Here is a 22,934-nt window from a genome sequence, read left to right as displayed (position 1 = left end):
GCATAGTGCCTAAGACATTTGACTGCTAACCAGAAGGCTGGCAGTTCAAACCCACCAGCCACTCCTCAGAAGGAAGACTGGGCAATCTACTTCCGTAGAAATACTGCCTCAGAAACCCAAGGAGGGGTCCCTATGAGTTGAATCGACTCCATGGCAGTGAGTTTGGTTTTGGTTTTTAGTTTGTATGTGTGTATATTTAATAACAAGAGGTTTTATCCCCAAAATTTTAGGATAATAAAAGATGGAGAAGGGCTCCTAGAAAAGTGGGTTGGGGTGGACAGAAGTGGAGATAAGTCTCCATTCAGCTCAGACTGAAAATTAGCTCACAAGTTAGGGTTGGAGGAGACTGCAGGGATCGGACTCAATGCTGGTGCAGATAGGGGAACTGAGGGCCACCCAGCTTTGGGTTATCGGGGTAGGACTGGCAGGCCCACCTTACCGTGGCTTCTCTTTAGCTTAGAGAGGGCTTAGAATTTTCTGAGGAGAAGCAGCCAGAAGGTTGGCGTGGGTTCTCCCTCCCACATCAGGCACCTCGCCAGGTAAGGGTCTGAGCCAGTAGAAAGGGCCTCTGGGAGCATGGAGACTTAGCCCGAAGCCCCAGAGAGCAGACCCTTAGTTCACACACCACCACCCCTTTCCTTGTTATTATTGCAACTGGGTACTTTCAATTTCAGCCAGGGATGAACTCCTTTTATGAGGCATTTGATTCTGCTTCAGCTAATTGAATTCGTGGAAAGTTTTTATATCAGGAGAGGTTTTTGTTTTGTTTTGTTTTTACCTTCAGGCAAAAGGAAGACATATTTACCAACTCTAATACAGAAAAAAAATCCTTCCTTCTTGTGGCAAAGGGCTCCCTGCCAATTACAACATATCACTCTTGGGGACTGACTTTTGATTTAAAGAGCCTCTGGTAATTTACCTCTGAGCTACTGTTTATCTGTCAAAAGTCCTGGGTCTGTTGGAAGTAAGCAATTTAATACTATACTGGGCTGAACCCCAGTTGTGCATTTCAGTAAAAGCATGTGAGTGGGAGGAGGGGTGAGGGTTACAGGAGAAATATAATGCACTTATCCCTCCCACGAATTTTTAGAGCACCTTGAACTTGATCAAAATCACCACTAAACAGACCCTGGGAGCTCTGGTAGCATAGTGCCTAAGGCACTTGACTGCTAACCAGAAGGCTGGCGGTTCAAACCCACCAGCCACTCCTCGGAAGGAAGATGGGGCAATCTACTTCCTTAGTGATACCACCTTCAGAAACCCAAGGAGGGGTCGCTATGAGTAGGGTCCAACTCGATGTTACATTAACAACAACAACAACAAACAGACCCTGCATTTAAATATAAGAAAATAGACTGGGATCATTAGCTATTAGAGAAATGCAAATCAAAACAACAATGAGAGACCGTCTTGCTCCAGCACTAGTATCAAAGTTCAACAAGACAGAAAATAACAAATGCTGGCGAGGTTGTGGAGAGATTGGGACTCTCATACACTGCTGGTGGGACTGTAAAATGGTACAACCATTGTGGAAAGCAGTATGGCGATTCCTTCAAAAGTTGGAATTAGAAATACCATTTGACCCAGCCATCCCATTATTAGGTATATACCCTAAAGAAGTGAGAGCCATAACAAGAACAGATGTATGCACGCCGATATTCATCGCAGCACTATTTACAATAGCCAAAACATGGAAACAACCTAGATGTCCATCAACTGAGGAATGGATAACCAAACTATGGTACATACACACAATGGAATACTATGCAATGCTAAAGAATAATGTAGAATCTGCAAAACACCGCATAACGTGGATGAACTTGGAGGACATTATGCTGAGTGAAATAAGTCAGTCACAAAAGGACAAATATTGTATTAGTCCGTTATTGTAAAAGTTAAGGAAAGGTTTATCTATTGGAGGAAATTTTCTTTGTTGGTTACCAGGAGTGGGAGGGGAGGGGAGGGAACGCTGTTAGATAGATAGAGATAAATATTGATTTGGGTGAAGAGAAGGTCAATGTACCAAATGTGAGTGACCAATATGGCAGCATTGAGGATGAGAAAGACATAGAGAGTTACATGGAAAGTACAGACAACAAATATGAACGCTTTTGCATATACAGTACTGAGTTGTCAGTGAAAGCAAACACGGGTATATGGACGGATAGAAAGGTGGACAGGCTAAACAATTAGGTATGTTTAAATGGGCAGTGTATCCAAGATCATATATAGGGTTCGCAGACAATGGTCCTGTAAGTTTATGTGAATGATCAGAATTCCCAGGTGTATAGTAGAGCTGACAAGGGGCAAGGTTATGGTCATTGCTTGGTCACAGCCAGCTACCCAGAGCGATTGAGTAGTTGATCCTGCGGGCTTGGGACCATAGTCACAGGGGACATCAAGCTCAATTGGCATAACATACTATACAAAACATTGTTCCACCTCCTACTTTGGCGAGTAGCGACTGGGATCTTAAAAGCTAGGAAGCTGCCATCTAGATGCAACAGTGGGTCTCTCCTCGTCAAGAAGAAAGAAGAAAACCAAAATTAATGGAAACAATCAGTCCTAGCGACTGGTACACCATCCGATCTGCAACCTATACAACTATGAGACCAGAAGAACTAGATGGTGCCCAGCTACCACTGTCATCCACTTGGAAGGGATGTAGGAGATCCTGCATAGAGAGGGAGAACAATGTGGAACAAAACTCAAAATCATTTGGAGGCAAAAAAAAAAGAAGTTGGGGACCAGGTTTGCTGGTCCAATAGAGCCTGGTGGAACCACTGAAACTATGGCCCCTAGCTGCCCTTCGGGTCTGGAATTGAACCCACACCTGTGGTTTCCAGCCAAACAAAGTACAGGCATGTGAGTTAAACATTTACCTCAAGTAGACACACGCCCTGGAGAGAACAATCATGGGAGAAGGAAGGGCTGCTTATGCACAGGGAGACAGCTCAGGGCGCAGAAGAGTATGGAGGGATGGACACTGGGAAGAGGTGACTATGGGGAGGAAGTGGGAGGGGAGCTGTTGCATTGTAAATTTTGGTCAACGACATGAGACAAAGTATATGTGAACTGCTGTATGAAAAGTGCATTTACTCTGTAAATCTTCACCCAAATCAAAATAAAATTTAAAAAAAAAAAGAAAGAAAATAGACTGGGTTCTGATTTGCCTGGCTTACCTGATTTAAGATGTCAATATCATGTTGTGCAGTTAACAGGCTGTTTACAACAGTGATGTGGTTGTTGATAACAGCTGAATGAAGAGGAGACTCCTTAGGCTACAGAAGGAAATAAAAATGTCAAGTCCAAGGGATGCTGGCTTAGTCATTCAAGTCAAAAAACAACTCATTAGACACCCTTCAAGCCTGGAACAGAACTCACTCTCATGGCTCATCTTTTAGCCAAACAATAGACAGACCTACAATGTGAACACCACCACAGGGAGATATGCACTCCTTTGAACAACCAATCATACAAGATCAAAAGGGCACCATTTGCCCAGGATAAAGCTCAGAAGGCAGGAAGGGATAGGAAAGAAGGACTAATGGAAATGGTAAACACAGAGAAAGTGGGAAGAGAGCTGTTACATCATGGGGATTGCAATCAATGTCACAAATCAAAATGTGTGTGAACTATTGAAAGGAAAACCAATTTTCTCTGTAAACTTTCACCCAAATTACACACATACAGAAAAAAAAAAAGTTAGGAAAAAAAAAAAAAAAAGCAACTCATTTTCCTGAGTATAAACATTTTCCCCTGGGTATTAACATTGCTCAAAGGAGATCTGGTGGTGCAGTACCTAAGGCTTTTGACTGCTAACCAGAAGGTTGGCAGTTCAAACCCACCAGCTGCTCTGCAGAAGGAAGATAAGGCAATCTACTTCTGCAAAGATTTACTGCCTTGGAAACCCAATGGGGGTTGCTATGAGTCGGAATTGACTTGATGGCAGTGGTTTGGTTTGTTTGTTTGTTTACTAACATTGCCCAGCACAGTGCAAGCTCAGTCGGTGCTCAGAGATCACTCCCATCCGAAGGCTGCTGGCAAACCTGCTCACCAGCAATCTCTCCCTTCATTCATTCAGAACAATCTAGTGAGCACCCACTAAAGGCCAAGGTCTTATCAGGATGCCAGGGATTTAGTGGTGAACAAAATATGCATGGCCTATTCTGAGGGCCCTTCCAGTCTAGTGGGGTAGATAAATATCCACAAACATACAAATACAAAGTGCGATAAGAGCTTTGGAGGAGAAGTAGAGAGTGTTATTACATGGAGCATAGGTGTGGCAGGGCTGGGGTGACCTTCCTGGAGGTCAAAAGAGGCTTTGTCAAATGTGAAGCATAAGAAAGGATCAATCATATAGGGCTTACTTCCAGGACTTCTCAGAGCCTTCAAAGAACTAAAGGGCAGTGGGAATAGCCACAAGGGGAAATAGTATAGTATGTACATTCAGCATTTCCTGGATGTGTTTGATTTAGAGTTCTTTCTTCTTTGAGCATCCTGTGGGACTAATGTCTCTACTCACTTCAGGACCCCTGTTCTGTTCAGCCTTCCCCCTATACTAGAGTCCAAGCCCTTTGCAGTCTGCTCTCCCTTCCTCCTTGTTTGTGGGCCAAAACACCTTTCTTCCGGGCCACATCTCATCTGGAGCTTCTTCGTCCCTCTCCCCCATTCCAGAAGTCTTCTAACTCAGCCCTACCAGGCACCAGTGCCCACCTCCACACTTAGACTGTAGTCTCTCCTTGCTGTCTCCCTCCCACCCAGCTGCCCCACTTAGTACACGGAGTCATGAGAAAATACATGTCTCCAGGAGTAGAGAGGGGAAAAAAAGGAGGCAGCAAGGAGAAAGCAGTGAAAGGAAGTAGGGGCAAAAGTGGTTAAGATGTCAGAAAGAGTCAAGTGTGAAGAGCACCAATGCCACGTCCTGCAAAACCACACAGGTCACAAAATGAAGCAAAAAGAAAGGATTAAGATTTTTCTTTTTTATTTTAAGGAACGGGGGCCAGTGGATGCCCTGCATGTTCTGTGAGAGCGACCCCTGATACCTTTGTTCTACTTTATTTATGTTTGTGCATGATTACATCATTAGTCTTGGAATCCATACAATCAGCTTATTCTCTACAGAGCTAAAGTTTTATTCCTCTACGTGCTCAAGGACAACAGGTGGTAATTAAAACAATCACAGAAATCTCCTCAGGAATAAAGAGTGTAAACCGATAAATGTTTACTAGGACACAGTGACCCAAAGTATGAAACATCCCAATTAAATAAAAACATGGACTACTGGAATAACATCTAAGTTTAATACTTTGATGTATTGCCAATTAAGCATTTTAACAGTGAGAGAGACCTTGCCATCTCTTAAAGCAACATTCAACCACAGAGAGGCCTTGCCATCTCTAAAAGCAAACATTCAATCACAAGAGAGGCCTTGTCATCTCTTTACTGTAATTAGAACATGTGCCTTGCAATCATGTTCTTTTGGGGGTCTTTTCTTGGTTCCCCAGACACCTAGTGTGGGTGGTGAAAGTGGGGGGGAAGTGGAAAAGAGAAGGGGAGGTGTACAGGTGTGAAAGAGCAAGGGCAGAAGATCTAGTGAGACTGTGAGAAGAGTCAGCTGAAAGCAAAGTGAATGGAGAGTGTGAACACAGACGTGTGTGACGGTGGATGATGCAGATAGCATGCTATGGATTGAATGGTGCCCACCCCACCCCCCAGAAAAAGAGATATGTTAAAGTCCTAAACCCTGGGACCTGTGAACATGACTTATTTGAGAGAGGGTCTTTAATGATGTTATCAGTTACATTAACATGAGGTCATACGTAAGAAGTGTGGGTTCTAATCCCATCTGAGTGCTGTTCTTATAAAAGAGAAGAACCACAGAGACACACACCGAGGGAGGACACCAATCGGACACTGCAAGCTAAGGAATTCCTGGAGCTACCAGAAGCTGTGAGAGGGGCATGGAACAGATTCTCCCTCAAAGCTTCAGAAGGAATCAACATGGCCAACACCTGATCTCAGACTACTTGCCTCCAGAACTGTGAGAAAATAAGTTTCTGTTGTTTAAAGCCACCCACTTTGTGGTACTTTGTTATAGCCCAAGGAAACTAACACAGAATATAAAGTGATATGAAAATGTAGATGATGCTAACAATGGGCACACTCAACATATGCTTATAATGTTACTTACTACACACTCATTGGAGCTCTGGTAGCGTAGTGTCTAAGGCACTTGACTGCTAACCACAAGGCTGGTGGTTCAAATCCACCAGCCACTCCTCAGAAGGAAGGTTGGGCAATCTACTTCCGTAGTGATACTGCCTCGGCAGCCCAAGGAGGGGTCTCTATGAGTCGGGTCCAACTCAATGACACATAACAACAACAACAACACACTCATTGGCCCAACACTTGATGCTTGTTTTTAAACCCCAGGCTGAGTGTTTCTCAGGAATCATTTCATTCACAATAACCCTAGAAGTTAGATATTGTATTTGCCACTTTATATAGGAGGCACCGTAAGGTTGTACAATTTCCACCATGCCACAGAGCTAGAAAGTGGCAGGGGCAGGATTTGAACCCAGATTGTCCAACTCTACCCTCTGCACCAGGCTCCTTCTCAGGAGACAGAGGTAGATTGATAGAAGAGAGAGGTAGTGAGTTGGCAAGAGGTCACAGCACACAGATGGATAGATGAGAGGGTAATACACCATAGCTAAGGAAGTCAGGGGAGCTCTGGTAGCATAGTGGCTAAGACACTTGCCTGCTAACCAGACGGCTGGCGGTTCAAACCCACCAGCCACTCCTCGGAAGGAAGGTTGGGCAATCCTACTTCTGTAGTGATACTGCCTCGGAAACCCAAGGAGGGGTCGCTATGAGTCGGGGCCGACTCGATGGCACATAACAACAACAACAAGGAAGTCAGACACTGTACGTGGTGAGCAAGAGAAAAGGGAGCTGAGGAAGGCTGATGGGGGAGGCAGAGGGAGGAGAAGGTGTCTCTGTGCAGGTCTCTTCTGCTGAGGAATATAACCTTCTCCCTTGCAGCACTGAACATAAAAAGGAGAAAACATTCCTCATCCCAGAGAATGGGCAGTGTCCTTCCTGCCATGGCCCGCTGCCCTGCTGCAGCCCAGCCCCTCCTAAGGAAGCAGGAAGTGCCCTTGGCCTGGATCAGGCAAGTTCAGAGCCAATTCCCCTGAACACCACTCTCCAAAAACAATCAGACATGGTTTAAACCACCTCCCTTTTGTCCGTTAATACAATAAATAGTAATGGATAAGCAAGATCAGAGGAAAAATACTCTCACCAGAGAAAAGAAAATACGGTGAAAAATAGAAGAATGTTTCCCATCTAATTCCAGCACAGAGGACCTTTGTTAATTCTACCAAAAGCAATTCAAACATTAGAAAACCTAACTCAGTATAAGGGATTGACTTTCAAAAGAAAAACAAGATCATTTCAGTGAAGGGAGAAAATTATCTTTTTCATATTCACAGCAGCTTCATCATTTTCCCAGACAGACAAATTTAATATAAGAATAATATTATCTGTAGGCACATGAGAAAGTTTTATTGCACTAAACATAAATATTGAAAACACAAAGATTTCTTTTTGTTCTAGAATTTCAATGACTTTCTAAATTTCACCCTCTGTATTTTATTTCTCAAGATTAAGACAGAGTATCCCAAAGAAGTCAGTCCACCTTTCCAGAAAGAATCCCTCCTTTGTGAAGCATCTCACTTCCCAGGTGTATCTACAAGGAGCATCTCTCTGCCCCACTCCACCTCTCAGCTCTGGGACAAAGCCTCCTGTGTTATTGTAATAGACTCACTTCTACTTTCTGGTGCAAATCAACATTTTTCCCGAGGAGCAAATTGACAAGCGATCCATGGCCATTCTGTGTTGCTATCTGCAAAGCATTGACCTTGAACTGCAAGAGACAGATGTAAAGGGCAAAGAGAGGCCCCATTAGAGTCCAACATGCTCTCTGGTGTTTGTCACCTAATACTCAATACAATTAAATATTATAATAATTTTAAAAAGAAAATTCAATGTGTTTCCAATTATTTGGGGGAGGCTGTTACCTCCAAGTGTCCCCCATAGAGAGAGCCAGAGTCCAGCCCAATAAGTAGAAAATGTCTGCCTTGAGCACAGTGCTCTTACAGAGAATTGTCTAGTTGAGCTTAATCTCACAACAGTTCAATCTAAAGCACAGAACTTTAAGGAACAGAGAGCCTAAATTAATAGTGATTCAACAAAAAAGGTAAGGATAACGAGAATGGTGACACGTGTGAAATATGTAACAAATATTATCAAATTGTTCATGTAAAAATTGTGAATAGATACATATTGTGTTGTATATTTTGCTACCACAAATATATAAAATATTTTAAAAAATAAGAGTCAGCGTCCTAGGTATCATATGCATCAGGCAAATATCAGTAAAATCCTTCTTTCTTTTCTCCTGGAAGGAGCCCTTGGTGGCACAATGTTTAAGCACTTGGCTGCTAATCAGTGAGTGGGAGGTTTGTACCCACCAGCCCTTCAACGGGAGAAAGATGTGTCAGTCTGCTTCTGTAAAGATCATAGCCTTGGAATTGGCAAAAGTGCCCATCGGTCTGTGAATGGATAAGCAAATTATGGTTCACACATACAATGGAATACTACACAACCATAAAGAACAATGATGAGGCCCAAAACATAATATGGATAGACCTAGAGGGCATAACGCTAAGTGAAATAACTAAATCAAGCATGCAAGGAAAAATATTGCATGATCCCTATTCTGGTTACCTAGTGCAGCTCTGACAGGAATATACCACAAATGGCATGGCTCTAATAAACAGGAGTTTATTCTCTTACAATCTGGAGGCTTTAATTCTGAGTTCTAAGTGCTAGGCTCTAGGGGCTGGGAGAAAGCCCCTCAACCTTGGGCTTCATTCAGCTCTGCCTCTTACTCCTGGTCCACTGAAGCTAGAGGCTTTTCTTTACTCAGATTGCTGCTGGCTGCTGAGACTGACAAGCCCAAAGTTGACAAGTAAAAAGGCACAGTGCCAATGTTACCAAACCATGTGGCAGGCCATTGATTCAAGTCTGCTGAAAGTCCCAAGATTGGCAGAGCATGGAAGGCTGCTGAACAATGACACAGCTCCATGCAGGGTTCAAGCATGCCATAAGATACAGACCATTCCCAAAGCTGCTTCTTATATACAAGAAGCAGACCACATCCCTAAAACAGCTACTCAGCTGTTGTGGTAGATCACACCACAGAGTTGACTGCCAATCTCATTATGGGGAATAACTACCACCAACTGCTCAACCACTCAACCAGGCCCGGCCAAGTTGAATACAACCTTAACTACCACAATCCCTCTTTTATAAGGAGATAAAAATAGATAAATATAGAAAGACCAATGTTCACTAGTGGTCACCAGGGAAGGAGGATGGGTGGGGGAAGTATGCTTTACACGATAACCAAAACCAAAACCAAACTCTTCCATCAAGTCGTTTCAGACTCATAGAAATCCTCATTGGCCTTCCAAGGCTGTTAATCTTTATGCAAGTAGATCACCTAGTCTTCCTAACACAGAGCGGCTGGTGGGTTTGAACCACTGACCTTCTGGTTAGCAGTCAAGTGCCTTATGCACTATGCCTACTGTAGTACAGTAGATTGGGTGATGGGAAGTACAGTAGATTGGGTGATGGGAAAAGAGTCACCAAGTGTGTGTGCAATGAGCACAGCACCACAAAAGTAAAAATGAGTGTCTGAGCACCTATGGATGGATACTGGCAAATTAGTATATGGGTAGGTACAGGTATGTACATAAGTAAGCATACAAAGAAGTATCTGTGTCACTGTTGTTAGGTGCCATTGAGTTGGCTCTGACTCACAGGGACTTTATGTACAACAGAATGAAACACTGCTTGATTGTGTACCATCCTCACAATCCTTGCTATACTTGAGCCCATCATTGCAGCCACAGTGTCAATCTATCTCATTAAGGGCTTTCCCCTTTTTCACTGACCCTCCCCTTTACCAAGCAAGATATCCTTCTCCAGGGAACAGTTTCTTCTGATAACATGACCAAAGTAGGTGAGGCGAAGTCTGGCCGTTCTTTTTCCAAGGAGTATTCTGGCTGCACTTCTTTCAGAACAGATTTGTTCATTCTTCTGGAAGTCCATGGTATTTTCAGCATTCTTTGCCAACATCACAACTCAACTCATCTTCAGTCTTCCTTATTCATTCTCCAGATTTCACATCCATATGAGGCTATTGAAAACATCATGGCTTGCATTAGGTGCACCTTAGTCTTCAAAGAGACATCTTTTCTCCTCGGCATTGTAAAGAGATCTTTTACAGCAGATTTACTCAGTCCAATATGACATCTGATTTTTTGACTGCTGCTTCCATGGGTGTTGACTGTGGATCCAAGTAATACGAAATATTTGACAAATTTAATATTTTCTCCACTTATCATGATGTTGCTAATTGGTCCAGTTGTGAGGATTTTCATTTTCTTTGTGTTGAGATGTAATCCATACTGCATACTTTAGTCTTTAATCTTCATCAATAAGTGCTTCAAATCCTCTTCACTTTCAGCAAGCATATCATCTGCATATTGCAAGTTGTTAATGAGTCTTCCTACAATTCTAATGCCACATTCTTCTTCATATAGTCCAGCTTCTCGGATTATTTGCTCAGCGTACAAATTGAATAAGTATGATGAAAGGATAGAACCCTGATACACACCCTTCCCTATTTTAAATCATGTAGTATCCCCTTGTTCTGTTCAAATGATAGCCCTTTACAGGTTCCTCATCTATTGTCATTATTGCCGTTGAGTCAGAGCTGACAGGCAGTATCACTACAGAAGTAGATTGTCCAACCTTCCTTCCAAGTTTGGACTGTGGGTTTGAACCACCAGTCTTCTGGTTAGCAGTCAAGTCCCTTAGGCACTACACTACCAGAGCTCCTTCCTCATCTATGTTGTTGTTGTTGTTATGTGCCGTCAAGTCAAACCTGACTCATAGCGACCCCTCCTTGGGTTTCCGAGGCAGTATCACTACGGAAGTAGGATTGCCCAACCTTCCTTCCGAGGAGTGGCTGGTGGGTTTGAACCACCAGCCGTCTGGTTAGCAGGCAAGTGTCTTAGCCACTATGCTACCAGAGCTCCTATGTATAAATACAAATGCTTGGATGCAAGCACATATGTTCATTCGATACACAAATATGGATACTCCTCAGACAATCAAACACCTTCCAACATTAATCTGGGTTTGAAGGTTTAAGATTATAGTCTCATAGAACAACTCAGTCAATTGGTATGACATAGTTCACAAAAATTAAGATCTGCATCCTAGTGAAGTGAGAAGTGTCTAGGGTCTTAAAAGCTTGCTAGTGGTCATCTAACTATGTGTATCTACCTGCCAGAAGCAAAATGGTAAGAAGGTAACCAAAACCTCAGAAAAGAAACAAGTCTACACAAGCCACAACCTCATCTACCCTGAGACCAGAGAACTACATGATGTTCAGCTACAATCACTGACTCTTCTAACCAGGGTCACAATAGTTGGTCCTGGATAGAATAGGAGAAAAATATGGAACAGAACTCAAATACTTATTAAGGGGGCAGGAAGAAGCCAGTCAAACTAGAATGGTAGAAAGCAGAGGACTCCCTGAGACTGTCACCCTGAACCACACTAAGCCTGTAAGTGGGCTTATCCTCTGAGATCACCTTTTAGTGAAATAGCAGAGTGCCATACAAAATAAAGAGTATTACCCGTAAGATCAGTGCTCTACTTAAAAACCACCAAAAAAAAAAAACCAAACTTACTGCCATCAAGTCAATTCCGACTCATAGCAACCCCTTTGGGTTCCCCAGATGGTAAATCTTTACAGAAGTAGATTGCCCAGTCTTCCTTCCGTGGAGTGGCTGGTGGGTTTGAACCTCCAACCTTCTGGTTAGCTGTCAAATGCCTAAAGCACTACCACCACCAGAGTTCCTTATTGAAAACCATCAGTATGAGACAAAAAGATCAACAATTACTCAAAAGCAAAGATGAGAAGATAAGGGGGGCAAGGAAACTAGAGTACTGCGAAGAGAACAAACAGAATACAATTAAAGAGAATGCTGATACATTGTGATGAATGCATCTAGTATCACTGAACAATTTGTGTGGAAATTGTCAAATAAGAACCTAACTTGCTATGCAAACTTTCACCAAAAATCACAATAAAATTTTTTTTTCTGAAAAAAAAAAAAAGATCACAACCTTGGAAACCCTGTGGGGCAGTTCTCCTCTGTCCCATGGGGCCTCTATGACTCAGACTTGAGAGCAACAGAGTTTTTTGTTTTCCTTTGTTCCCCCTTCTCCTGGAAGTATAAAGTGGACTAGAAACAAGTCTTCTTTCTATAAACTCTACGAACCCCCTTCTTGAACAAAAATAGCTGATATGGGGTTGGCCCAAAGAAGTACCTCAACACTTGTCTGCCTGTCTGTAGTTAACTACCAGCTCTCCTTCTTCCAGATATGGCTTCAGAGGTTGGCGTGATTTCTATCCATGCCCAGTATTTCCTCATTGCTCTTTCATTCAACTCCTCTAGCACCTCTCATTTGCTCTGTTACTGGCTGACTCCTCTGTCCCCTGTGCTCAGGTGTCTTCACATTAGTGCCTGTATTGGTTACCTTGTGCCGCTCTGACATGAATATACCACATATACCACATATGGCTTGAAGAAACAGTTTATTCTCTTACCGTTTGGAGGCTCTAAATCCCAGTTCAAAGCGCCAGGCTCCAAGGGCTACGTGAAACCCCCTCAACCTTGGGTTTCAGTTCTGCCTCCTGCTCCTGGCCCACTAAAAGCCAGTAAAGAGGCTTTTCTTTACTCAGCTTCTGGCTGCTGAGACTGACAAGCCCAAGGTTGACAACTAAAAGGGCACAGACACAGAGAAATGGTGTTATGTGGCACTGCGGCCGCAAACTGAGGAACACTTGGAGCTACCAGAAGCTAGGAGAGAGGCATGGAACAGATGCTCCCTGAAACCCTCAGAAGGAATAAACATGTCCAACACCCTCATCTTGAACTCTCAATTTCCAGAACTGTGAGACAATAAATTTCCGTTCTTATAAGGAGCCAGTTTGTGACATTTTGTTACAGCAGCCCTAGAACACTAATAAAATGTCCAAGATAGTTGGCAAGTTGCTTGAAGGTAGTACCTGGATCTCAGTGATTCTGCCTCCTTTCACAATGCCCAGTATGGTGTTGCCATGCCATAATACAAGGTCAATGAATTAGTTCTTAATTGATTCATTGTAAGATTGCTACATAGTGTTTTTAGGTCTTTAAAATAAAGATGTTGTAGGAAATTATATTTTTATAAATTGGCTGCCTTAGTATCTCTTATCTTACATGCTCTTTTGCAATATTACCTTGCCACTCCACCATCAAGAGGTAGGGTTTATTTCTTCACCCCTCTGGAATCTAGGTGGGCCTTGTACTTTATTTGGCCAATAGAATATTATAGAGTGATATTGTGCCAGGTCCAGGCATAGTTCTTAACTGTCTGGCAGCTTCTGCTTCCTGCTTCTTGTCATGCTTGGTCTTGTAATGCTTCCTCTTGGAACCAGCTGCCTTGCTGTGAAAAGGCCAAGACATATGGAGACACCTGTGTTTTGGTGTATGGTCAACAGCCCCATAAGAGCGGCAACCCACAGCCAGCATCAACTGCCAGTTGTAAGAGTGAGCCATCTTGGGCATCCAACTCAGTTAAACCTTCGAATGACTGAAGTCCTGGCTGACATCTGACTGCAACCACATGTTGTTGTTAGGTACCATGGAGTCAGTTCTGACTCATAGTGACCCTATGTACAACGGAACAAAACATTGCCTGGTGGTGACATCTTCACAATTACTGCTACTTGAGCCTACTGTTGCAGCCACTGTGTGTGCAATCCATCTCTCTGAAGGTCCTTCTCTTTTGCACTAAGCTTCTGCTTTATCAAGCATGATTTCCTTCTCCAGGGAATGGTCCCTTCTGAAAACATGACCAACGTAGGTAAGACAAAGTCTGGCCATTCTCACTTCCAAGAAGCATTCTGGCTGCACTTCTTCCAGGACAGATTTGTTCCTTCTTCTAGTAACCCATGGTATTTTCAGTATTCTTCACCAAAATCGTAACTCAAAAGCATCAACTCTTCTTCAGTCTTCCTTATTCATTGTCCAGCTTTTCATATGCATAAGAAGCGACTGAGAATATTATGGCTTGGGGTAAGGGGCATTATTCTGCCCATCATAGCATCCTACCTCTTTCTTTCAAGCCTAGTAATAGTGGGAGTATAAATGAACTAATAAATGTGTATGATAATAATAACTACCATTATAGCCATTCCACAAAAAATTGGAAGGATCTGCTGGTGAATTAGACTAACAATCTCTGCTATTATAAGGTTTACATTCCAGTGCATGTAGACAATCAATTCATCTACGGATTGGCCAACTATTAGGTCAGTAAATCAATATGTTGTTTTTAGGTGCTGTCAAGTCATTTCTGACTCATAGTGACCCTGTGCACAGCAGAACGAAACACTGCCCAATCCCGCCCCAGCTCCATGATCCTTGCTATACTTGAGCCCATCGTTGCAGGCACCTTGTCAATCCATCTCGTTGAAGGCCTTCCCCTCTTTCGTCAACCCTCCACCTTACCAAGCATGACATCCTTCTCCAGGGAAAGGTCCCTTCTGACAACACGACCAAAGTAGGTGAGACGAAGTCTGGCCATTCTCTCTTCCAAGGAGCATTTCAGCTGCACTTTCTCCAGGACAGATTTGCTAGTTCTTTTAGCGGTCCATGGTATTTTCAGTATTCTTTGCCAGCACCACAATTCAAAAGCATTAACTCTTCTTCGGTCTTTTTATTCATTGTCCAGCTCTCACATGCATATGAGGTGATTGAAAATATCATGGTTTGTGTCAGGTGCACCTTAGTCCTCAAGGAGAAATCTTGGCTTGTCAGCACTTGAAAGAGGTCCTTTGCAGCTGGCTTGCCCACTGCTATATGTCATCTGATGTCCTGACTGCTGCTTCCATTGACATAGATTACAGAACCAAGCAATGTGAATTCTTTGCCAACCTCAATTTTTTTCTCCATTTATCATGATGCTGCTTATAGGTCCAGTTGTGAGGATTTCTGTTTTCTTTATATTGAGATGTAATCCATACTGCAGACTGTGTTATTCAATCTTCATCAGTAAGTGCCCCAAGTCATCCTCACTTTCAGCAAGCAAAGTTGTGTCAACAGCGTATCACATCACAGATTGTTAATGATTCTTCCTCCAATCTTGATGCCACATTCTTCTTCATATAGTCTAGCTTCTTGGATTATTTGCTCATCATAGAGATTGAGTAAGTATGGGGAAGGGATACAACCCTGATGCACTCTCTTCTTGATTTTAAACTGTGCAGTGTTCCCTTGTTCTGTTCAAACAGTCTCCTGGTAAATGTACAGGTTCCTCATGAGTACAATTAAGTGTTCGGGAATTCTCATTCTTCTCAATGTTATCCACAATTTGTTATGATCCACACAATCGAATGCCTTTGCATAGTCAATAAAACACAAGTAATAAAAACACAAAGAATACACAAGTATTCTTTGCCTTGAGCCAAGATCTACCTGACAGCAGCTATGTGTGTGTCCCTTGTGTAAATCAATATATTTAGAATAAATATATTTACTAGATTCTAGATATTACTAAGAGAATAGTATTAGCTAGTGATAAGTGCTATAGACAGAAGTAAAATAATATGACTGAGTAGTTATTTTCCAGTAGATGATCAAGGAAGGCTACTTGGATATGATGACATTTAAACTGATACCAGAATAGAAAGAAGCACCCGCACTGGGAAGATCTGAAGCCTCCTAAGGCAGGAACAAGTCTGTGAGGAACTCAAGGCTGGTGATCTCACCACAGGAGGAGCTGTAGATCTTACCCCTGAGGCACTACAACACAGTATGTAGGGCCTACAGACTGTTTAAGGGTCAAAGAAATGTTGAAACCTAAATTTCAAATATTATGCATTCCAAGACACTAAAAGAAAACCTCGAAATTGAAGTGAATAAATTTTTAATTGACATAGTCATACTCCATTGATTGTTAAATGTAAAATTCATAAAATATTCACTTCATTTGTAAACAATTTGTGGTTTAAAATATTTCACCTCACCCATGTTCCCAAGTGTGTACACAGAGTTCTAAGAAATCAAAGTCAATCACAAATGATTTTTTTTTCCTAGCCAAATAATATTAAAAGCAAAAATTTTAAAAGCCTTTAAAATAATTTATGGGCAAACAAAAATTATTTAATGCGGGATGTGAGGACATTTAAATATGTTTAATAACATATGTAGTACAGTTTCCAAAAATACGAGGGTTTTTTTTTTTTTTCAATTGTGATTTAGGTGAAAATTTACAGAGCAAATTCACTTTCCATACAACAGTTCACATACACTTTGTCTCATGACATTGACTACAATTTACCAGAATGCAACAGCTCCTCTCCCACTTCCTCCCTATAGTTACCTCTTCCTTGTGTCCATCCCTCCATGCACTTCTGCCCCCTGAACTGTCTCCCTGTGCATACACAGCCATTCTTTCTCCCATGATTGTTCTCTCCAAGGAGTATATTTACCTCAGGTAATGTTCAACTCATATGCCTGTCTTTTGTTTGTCTGAAAGTCACAGGTGTATGCTCAGTTCCAGACCTGAAGGGCAGCTAGGGGCCATAGTCTCAGTGGTTCCATGAAGCTCTATCAGACCAGCAAACCTGGTCCCCCCCTTTTTCTTTATTCCAAATGATTTTGAGTTTTGTTCTACATTGTTCTCCCTCTTTATCCAGGATCTCCTACATAGATCCCCGTCTGAGTGGTTGCCAGTGGTAGCCGGGCACCATCTAGTTCTTCCGGTCTCATAGTCGCGTAGGCTGAGGATCATGTGGGGTACCAGTCACCAACTAATTGTTTCCATGAATCTTTGGTTTTCTTCATTCTTCTTTGCTCTGGACGAGGAGAGACCCATCGTTGCATCTATATGGCTGCTTGCAAGCTTTTAAGATTTCAGTCGCTACTCACCAAAGTGGGAGGTAGAACAATGTTTTGTGTAGTTTGTTATGCCAATTAAGCTTGATGTGCCCTGTGACTATGGACCGAAGCCCATAGGTTCAACTACTTGGTCCCTCTGGGTAGCTGGCTGTGACGAAGAAGTGACTGCAACCTTCTCCCTTGTCAGCTCTACTATACACCTGGGAATTTCAGAAATATGAGTTTTTAGGCCCTACGAACAACAACAAAGGGGCATACAAAAGCCTTACTTGGACTACGGGCAGTTAACAAGGCCCTAAAGAGGGCCTGTTAACCTAACTCTGAGTAGCCTCTCAATTTAACAAAATGAAGGAAAACTTCTCTACCTCTTCTAAATCCATAATCTCCTATTACCTACTTGGAAATAACTCAACCCTTTCACGTCCTTCCTTTGGTAAGGGAAGGAGCCCTGATGGCACAGTGGTTAAAGCACTCAGCTGCCAAACAAAAGATTGGCAGTTGGAATCCACCAGCCACTCCATGGGAGAATGTTGTAGCAGTCTGCTTCAGTAAGGATTTATAGTCTTGGAAACCCAATGGGGCAATTCTACTCTGTCCTATAGAGTTGCTGAGTCAGAATGAGTTTTTGGTCTTGGTTGGGTGTGGTGAACACAAAAGCAATCTCCTGGAGATCAAGGATAATCAGTGTCAGCAGGTAAAGCATTTTCATGATCAAATATAATAACTACCTACAAGTGTGAATGAAAACTAAAATCAAACCCATCCCTGTGTTAATGTGTCTATGCTGCTGGCTTCTTGCTTAACATTTGGGTATTTCCCCAGGGTCTTCACTGGGCTGGGGAAGACAGGTATGGACAGTGGAGGTTGAAGTTGTTGATCCAGGAAGTGTGTTAATGAACTCAGAGGGAAAACTCCAGAAAATTGTAAAGTTGAAACATGGTCTCAGAACAATTTTCAGGCTGCCTAGAGCCTGTTAACAAGGCAGCTGAGGTTATGGCTACATGGGTATCTAGCATGTAGAGCTTGCAGTCTTAGCTGGGTGGGGAGAACATGTGCATGTGAAAGCAATTATAAATCAGAAACCTTTTGAGGGCAAAATAATGAAGGACAGAAGTGTGGCAGGGTACAGAACAAAGGAGCATGCATACGAGGATCTTCCTAACCAAGGAGGCCTTTCCAGGGACTCATGGATGGATGTGGATCAGGAACAAGGGAGGCAAGACATATGCAGTGACTAAAATGCAGCATAGCTCTCCAAATTCTGAATATTTCATGATCCCCATGAATTCTTTATTTTGTGTTTACTTACTGCATAAATAACCTTGTAACATCCAAAAAACAAAAAAGAAACTCACTGCCAGAGTTGATTCTGACTCATAGCGACCCCCTTTGGGATTCTGAGGCAGTAAATCTTTACAGAACTAGATTGCCCAGTCTTCCTTCCATGGAGTGGCTGGTGGGTTTTAACCACCAGCCTTCTGGTTAGCAGTCAAATGCCTTAGGCACTATGCCACCAAAGCTCCTTCAGTGGGCATCAACTCACACTATTTTCAATTCATTTCATGTACAATATATGTACATATTATATATTATATATATTATATGTTATATATGTATGTATATACACACACCACAACATTTATGTAGTATTGGTCTGTATAGTGTGGGCTTAATCACATTTTCCATGTGAATTCATGGAAAATTCTGGAAGATTAAATAAACTATAATAATGTTAGTTCTGAAGAATGAAACTGGGTTGTGGGGTTGGAGTGAGACACATTTTATTATAGACTTTTCAATACTGTTAACATTTTTGTCATGAGTTATTTTCATTATAATTTTTAAACTAATTTGAAAAAGAAAATAAATTCTCTGAAGACAAGGCCATTGTAGTGTTTTAAAGCTCAGGCCCTGGAGTCAGAGCTGAGTTTGAATGCTTCCACTGCGTTTGGTTGGTTGTATGGTCCTAGCTGAGTTATTTAACCCTTCTAAACTCCAGTTTTTCATTTTAAAAATGAAGATAATGATACAGTTTCTATCTCAAAAGACCTCATTGATTACATAATCAATAATGAATATTACAATTACAATTATTTCCAAGATTATAGACACTAGACTGAAAGTTCTTTGAGAATAGAGATGACGCCTTTAACCTCCATATCCTCCACACCAAAACAGGCTTAACAAGAAATAGGTATGCAACAGATGTTTGCTGGCTGGCTGGGTGTCTGGATGGGTGGATGGATGCATGGATCTAAATGTATGTTTTTAGAGCCTCGTCAGTCATCATTTTACAGAGCAAGAAAATCCAGAGTCCCAGTAGACATCTGAAGAAACACATTCCTAGATTTCCTAATAGTCTTATTGTTTAAGGAGCTTTGGTGGCTTAGTGCCTAAGGCATTTGACTGCCAGCCACAAGGCTGGTGATTCAAACCCACCAGCCACTCTGTGGAAGGAAGACTGGGCAACCTACTTCCATAAAGATTTACTGCCTTGGAAACCCACAGGGGGTAGCTATGAGTTGGAATCGACTCAATGGCAGTGAGTTTGGTTTTTGGGTTTGGAGACTCATTTATTTTAGGATATTCCTTCATTAATCATTCAATTACCAACATGATTTTCATTCTCATTACAATTCCATGTTGTTGTTGTTGTTGTTAGGCACTCAACAGATGTTTGCTGAATGAAAAACTGAATGGCTGGCTGGATAGAAGGATGCCATGTTGTTGTTGTTGTTATGTGTCATGGAGTTGGACCTGACTCATAGCAACCCCTCCTTGGGTTTCCGAGGCAGTGTCACTACAGAAGTAGATTGCCCAACCTTCCGTCTGAGGGAAGGATGCCACAGGACTGATAAAACGACCATTTTGTTAGCCCAGTTTTGTAGATGCAGAAACTGGCTTGCAGTGTAGTAAATTACATAGAGTGGCTTTTCTAGCCATAAGTCTCTGTAAACTCCGTGGTGGAATTTGCTGTGAGCAACTGAGTAGCTCCCAATTATTCAAGTTATCCACCTAGGCTATATCTGTTGGGAGCTCAAAAAAAACCCAAACTCACTGAGATCAAGTCAGATCCAACTCATAGTGACCCCTCCTTGGGTTTCTGAGGCAGTATCACTGCGGAAGTAGATTTCACAATCTTCCTTCCAAGGAGTGGCTGGTGGGTTTGAGCCACCAGCCTTCTGGTTAGCAGTCAAATGCCTTAGGCACTACACTATCAGAGCTCCTAAAATTAATTCTCATGTGACCCAGATGGGACTCAAACCCAAAACCCCCAGTTCTGGAGGTTGATGTCTTATCCATTAGGCCACTGGGTCACCACTCTGTTGGGAGCAGCATGAAGTAATTTTTTTGGAAGTTTGCTCTCTCACAGGTGTATAGAATTCTGATATTGGGATTGGTTAGTTTGATCACTCTGCCAGGCTCAAAAGGAGCCCTCCTAGGAGTCTCTTACTGCCAGCTGGGAGACCCAAGAGACACGCATTGCTGGGAGAGAGATGCGTACTGCTGAGAGAGACATCGAGAGACATGCACTGCTAGGAGACAGACTGTCGGCTGAGAGACAGTGGGCTGAAAGAGACTGAGTGTGTTCCTGAACTTGAATGCAGCTTGTTGCTTCCCTAATAAACCCCATAATCTGTGAGCTCTATGTGGCCACTGCAGGGAATTATCAAACCCAGCAGAGAGGTGGTGAGTTCTGCTGGAGGAACGGTTGGTGTCAGGGTTTTTGAAAGGGCTGAAGGGAGGCAGCATGTCTGGCCTCGCAGGAATAGGCCTTGGGCTACTGATGACGATTCTGTCTTCCCCTTGTGGGGTTAGAGGAGGTCAGAAGATGCAGCCTCCTTGGCCTTTTGGCATGGCTCTTAGAGGTTAAGGAATGTAGAGTCACCAGCTGGTAGATAAACCCCAAACCAGAAGCAGGTCATCTGAATCCATCTTTGCACTGCACCATCCTGCCTTCTTCAGGTTCCAGACTGACCATGTGAAGTTTTAAATTGGAAATGGAAAGAATGGTGTTCCTTTTGAAAACATGTCAATCAGGGAATACAAAACTCAAACCAAACCCACTGCCATTGAGTCCCTAGCAACTCATAGTGACCCTTTAAGATAGAGTACAACAGCTCGATAGGGTTTCCAAAGCTATAAATCTTTATGGAAGCAGACTGCCTTGTCTTCCTCCCACAAAGCGGCTGGTGGATTTGAACTGCTGACCTGTTTAGCAGCTGAATGCTTTCACTGCTAAGCCACCAAAGCTCCTAATTAGGGAATAGCAGAGGTAAATCATTAATTCTTACCACAAAGCATATTATAAACATTAATTAAAAAAAAAAAAAAAAAAAAAACCTAGTGAGAGGATAAATGCAGGGATGGATCCTCCAAAGAATATTTTGAGTTCTTCCCACTGCTTGAGTGAACATGGCAAAGAAAACATACTCTATTTGGAAAGTTGATATCACTTCCTGCTTCCAGGAGCACTTTGCTGGATTCTTCATGACTTCCTTCAATAGACAAAAAGAATGGTGTTTCTCCATTCTAACAAAAAAATTAAAATTAAAATTAATTTTCCCCTGCCATGGAATGAAATTACTTGAGAAACTGAGTGTTCTTGTATTTTACTCTTAATAATAATACCAGTTGCCATGGAGTTGATTCCAAGTCATGGTAACCCCGCATGTGCCAGACTAGAACTGTGGGTTCCAATTACTAATTTTTCAGAAGATCACCAGATCTTTCTTACTAGGTGCCTCTGGGTGGTCTTGAAACTCCAACCTTTCAGCTAGCAGTTGAGCACATTAACAATTTGCACCAGCCTGAAACACCCCTTAATACTAACATGTAGCATTTATGAGCATCTCTGGTAGCATAGTGCCTAAAGCACCTAACTGCTAACCAGGAGGCTGGTGGTTCAAACCCACCAGCCACTCCTTGGAAGGAAGATGGGACAATCTACTTCCATAGTGATACTGCCTCGGAAACCCAAGGAGGGGTCACTATGAGTCGGGTCCGACTTGACGGCATATAACAACAACACTATGTGTCAAGCTTAGATTGCCAAGACTATGTGCTTTAGCATAGTTAAATATTGCAACAATCCTGTGTTTTTATTTTTAGGTGCTGTTGAGTCAGCTCCAACTCATAGTAACCCTATATACAACAGAACAAAACACTGCCCAGGCTTGTGCCAGCCTCACAATCCTTGCTATACCTGAGCCCATTGTTGCAGTCACTGTGTTACTCCATCTTGTTGAGGGCTTTCCCCTTTTACATTGACCTTCCACTTTACCAAGCATGCTATCCTTCTCTAGGAAATGCTCCCTTCTGACAACATGACCAAAGTAGGTGAGATGAAGTCTGGCCATTCTTTCTTCCAAGGAGCATTCCAGCTGCACTTCTTCCAGGACTGATTTGTTAGTTCTTCTGGGAGTCCATGGTACTTTCATCATCCTTCTCCAACACCCCAACTCAAAAGCATCAACTCTTCTTCGGTCTTCCTTATTCACTGTCCAGGTTTCACAGGCATACAAGGTGATTGAAAATACCATCTCTTAGGTTAGGCACACCTTTGTCTTAAAAGAGACACTTTGCTCTTCAGTACTTTAAAGAGGTCTTTTGCAGCACATTTTGCCTGGTGCAATATGTTGTCTGATGTCTGACTATTGCTTCCATTAGTGTTGATTATGGAAGCCAAGGTAAGCACAGGCGTAGCACAGAGTAGGCCGGAAGAGCAGGAGAAAGGGGTAAAACCCAGGAAGCCAAAGAGAAGAGCAATCAGCCGAAGGGATTAGGTGAGGAGGGGAAACTCAGGGACACCCAATGAAGCAGGCCAGAAGAGCA

General features: G+C 42.5%; 1 protein-coding gene across 1 annotated transcript in view; it reads right to left on the bottom strand.

The window, feature by feature from the left end:
- The window catches only part of ANKDD1B (ankyrin repeat and death domain containing 1B), a 102,873-nt gene that overhangs the window by 38,576 nt on the left and 41,363 nt on the right, over nt 1-22,934 (bottom strand). The window contains 2 exon segments of the mRNA XM_007943372.1: nt 3,183-3,281; nt 7,835-7,933. Coding sequence (XP_007941563.1) covers nt 3,183-3,281; nt 7,835-7,933 — 198 coding nt within the window.

This window comes from Orycteropus afer, unplaced genomic scaffold (assembly GCF_000298275.1).
Source record: "Orycteropus afer afer isolate SDZICR_OR568_19922 unplaced genomic scaffold, OryAfe1.0 scaffold00104, whole genome shotgun sequence".
In the NCBI taxonomy this organism is placed as follows: Eukaryota; Metazoa; Chordata; class Mammalia; order Tubulidentata; family Orycteropodidae; genus Orycteropus; species Orycteropus afer.
The sequence above is the reverse complement of the archived record's forward strand: the minus strand, read 5'-3'. Positions and strand labels throughout refer to the sequence as shown.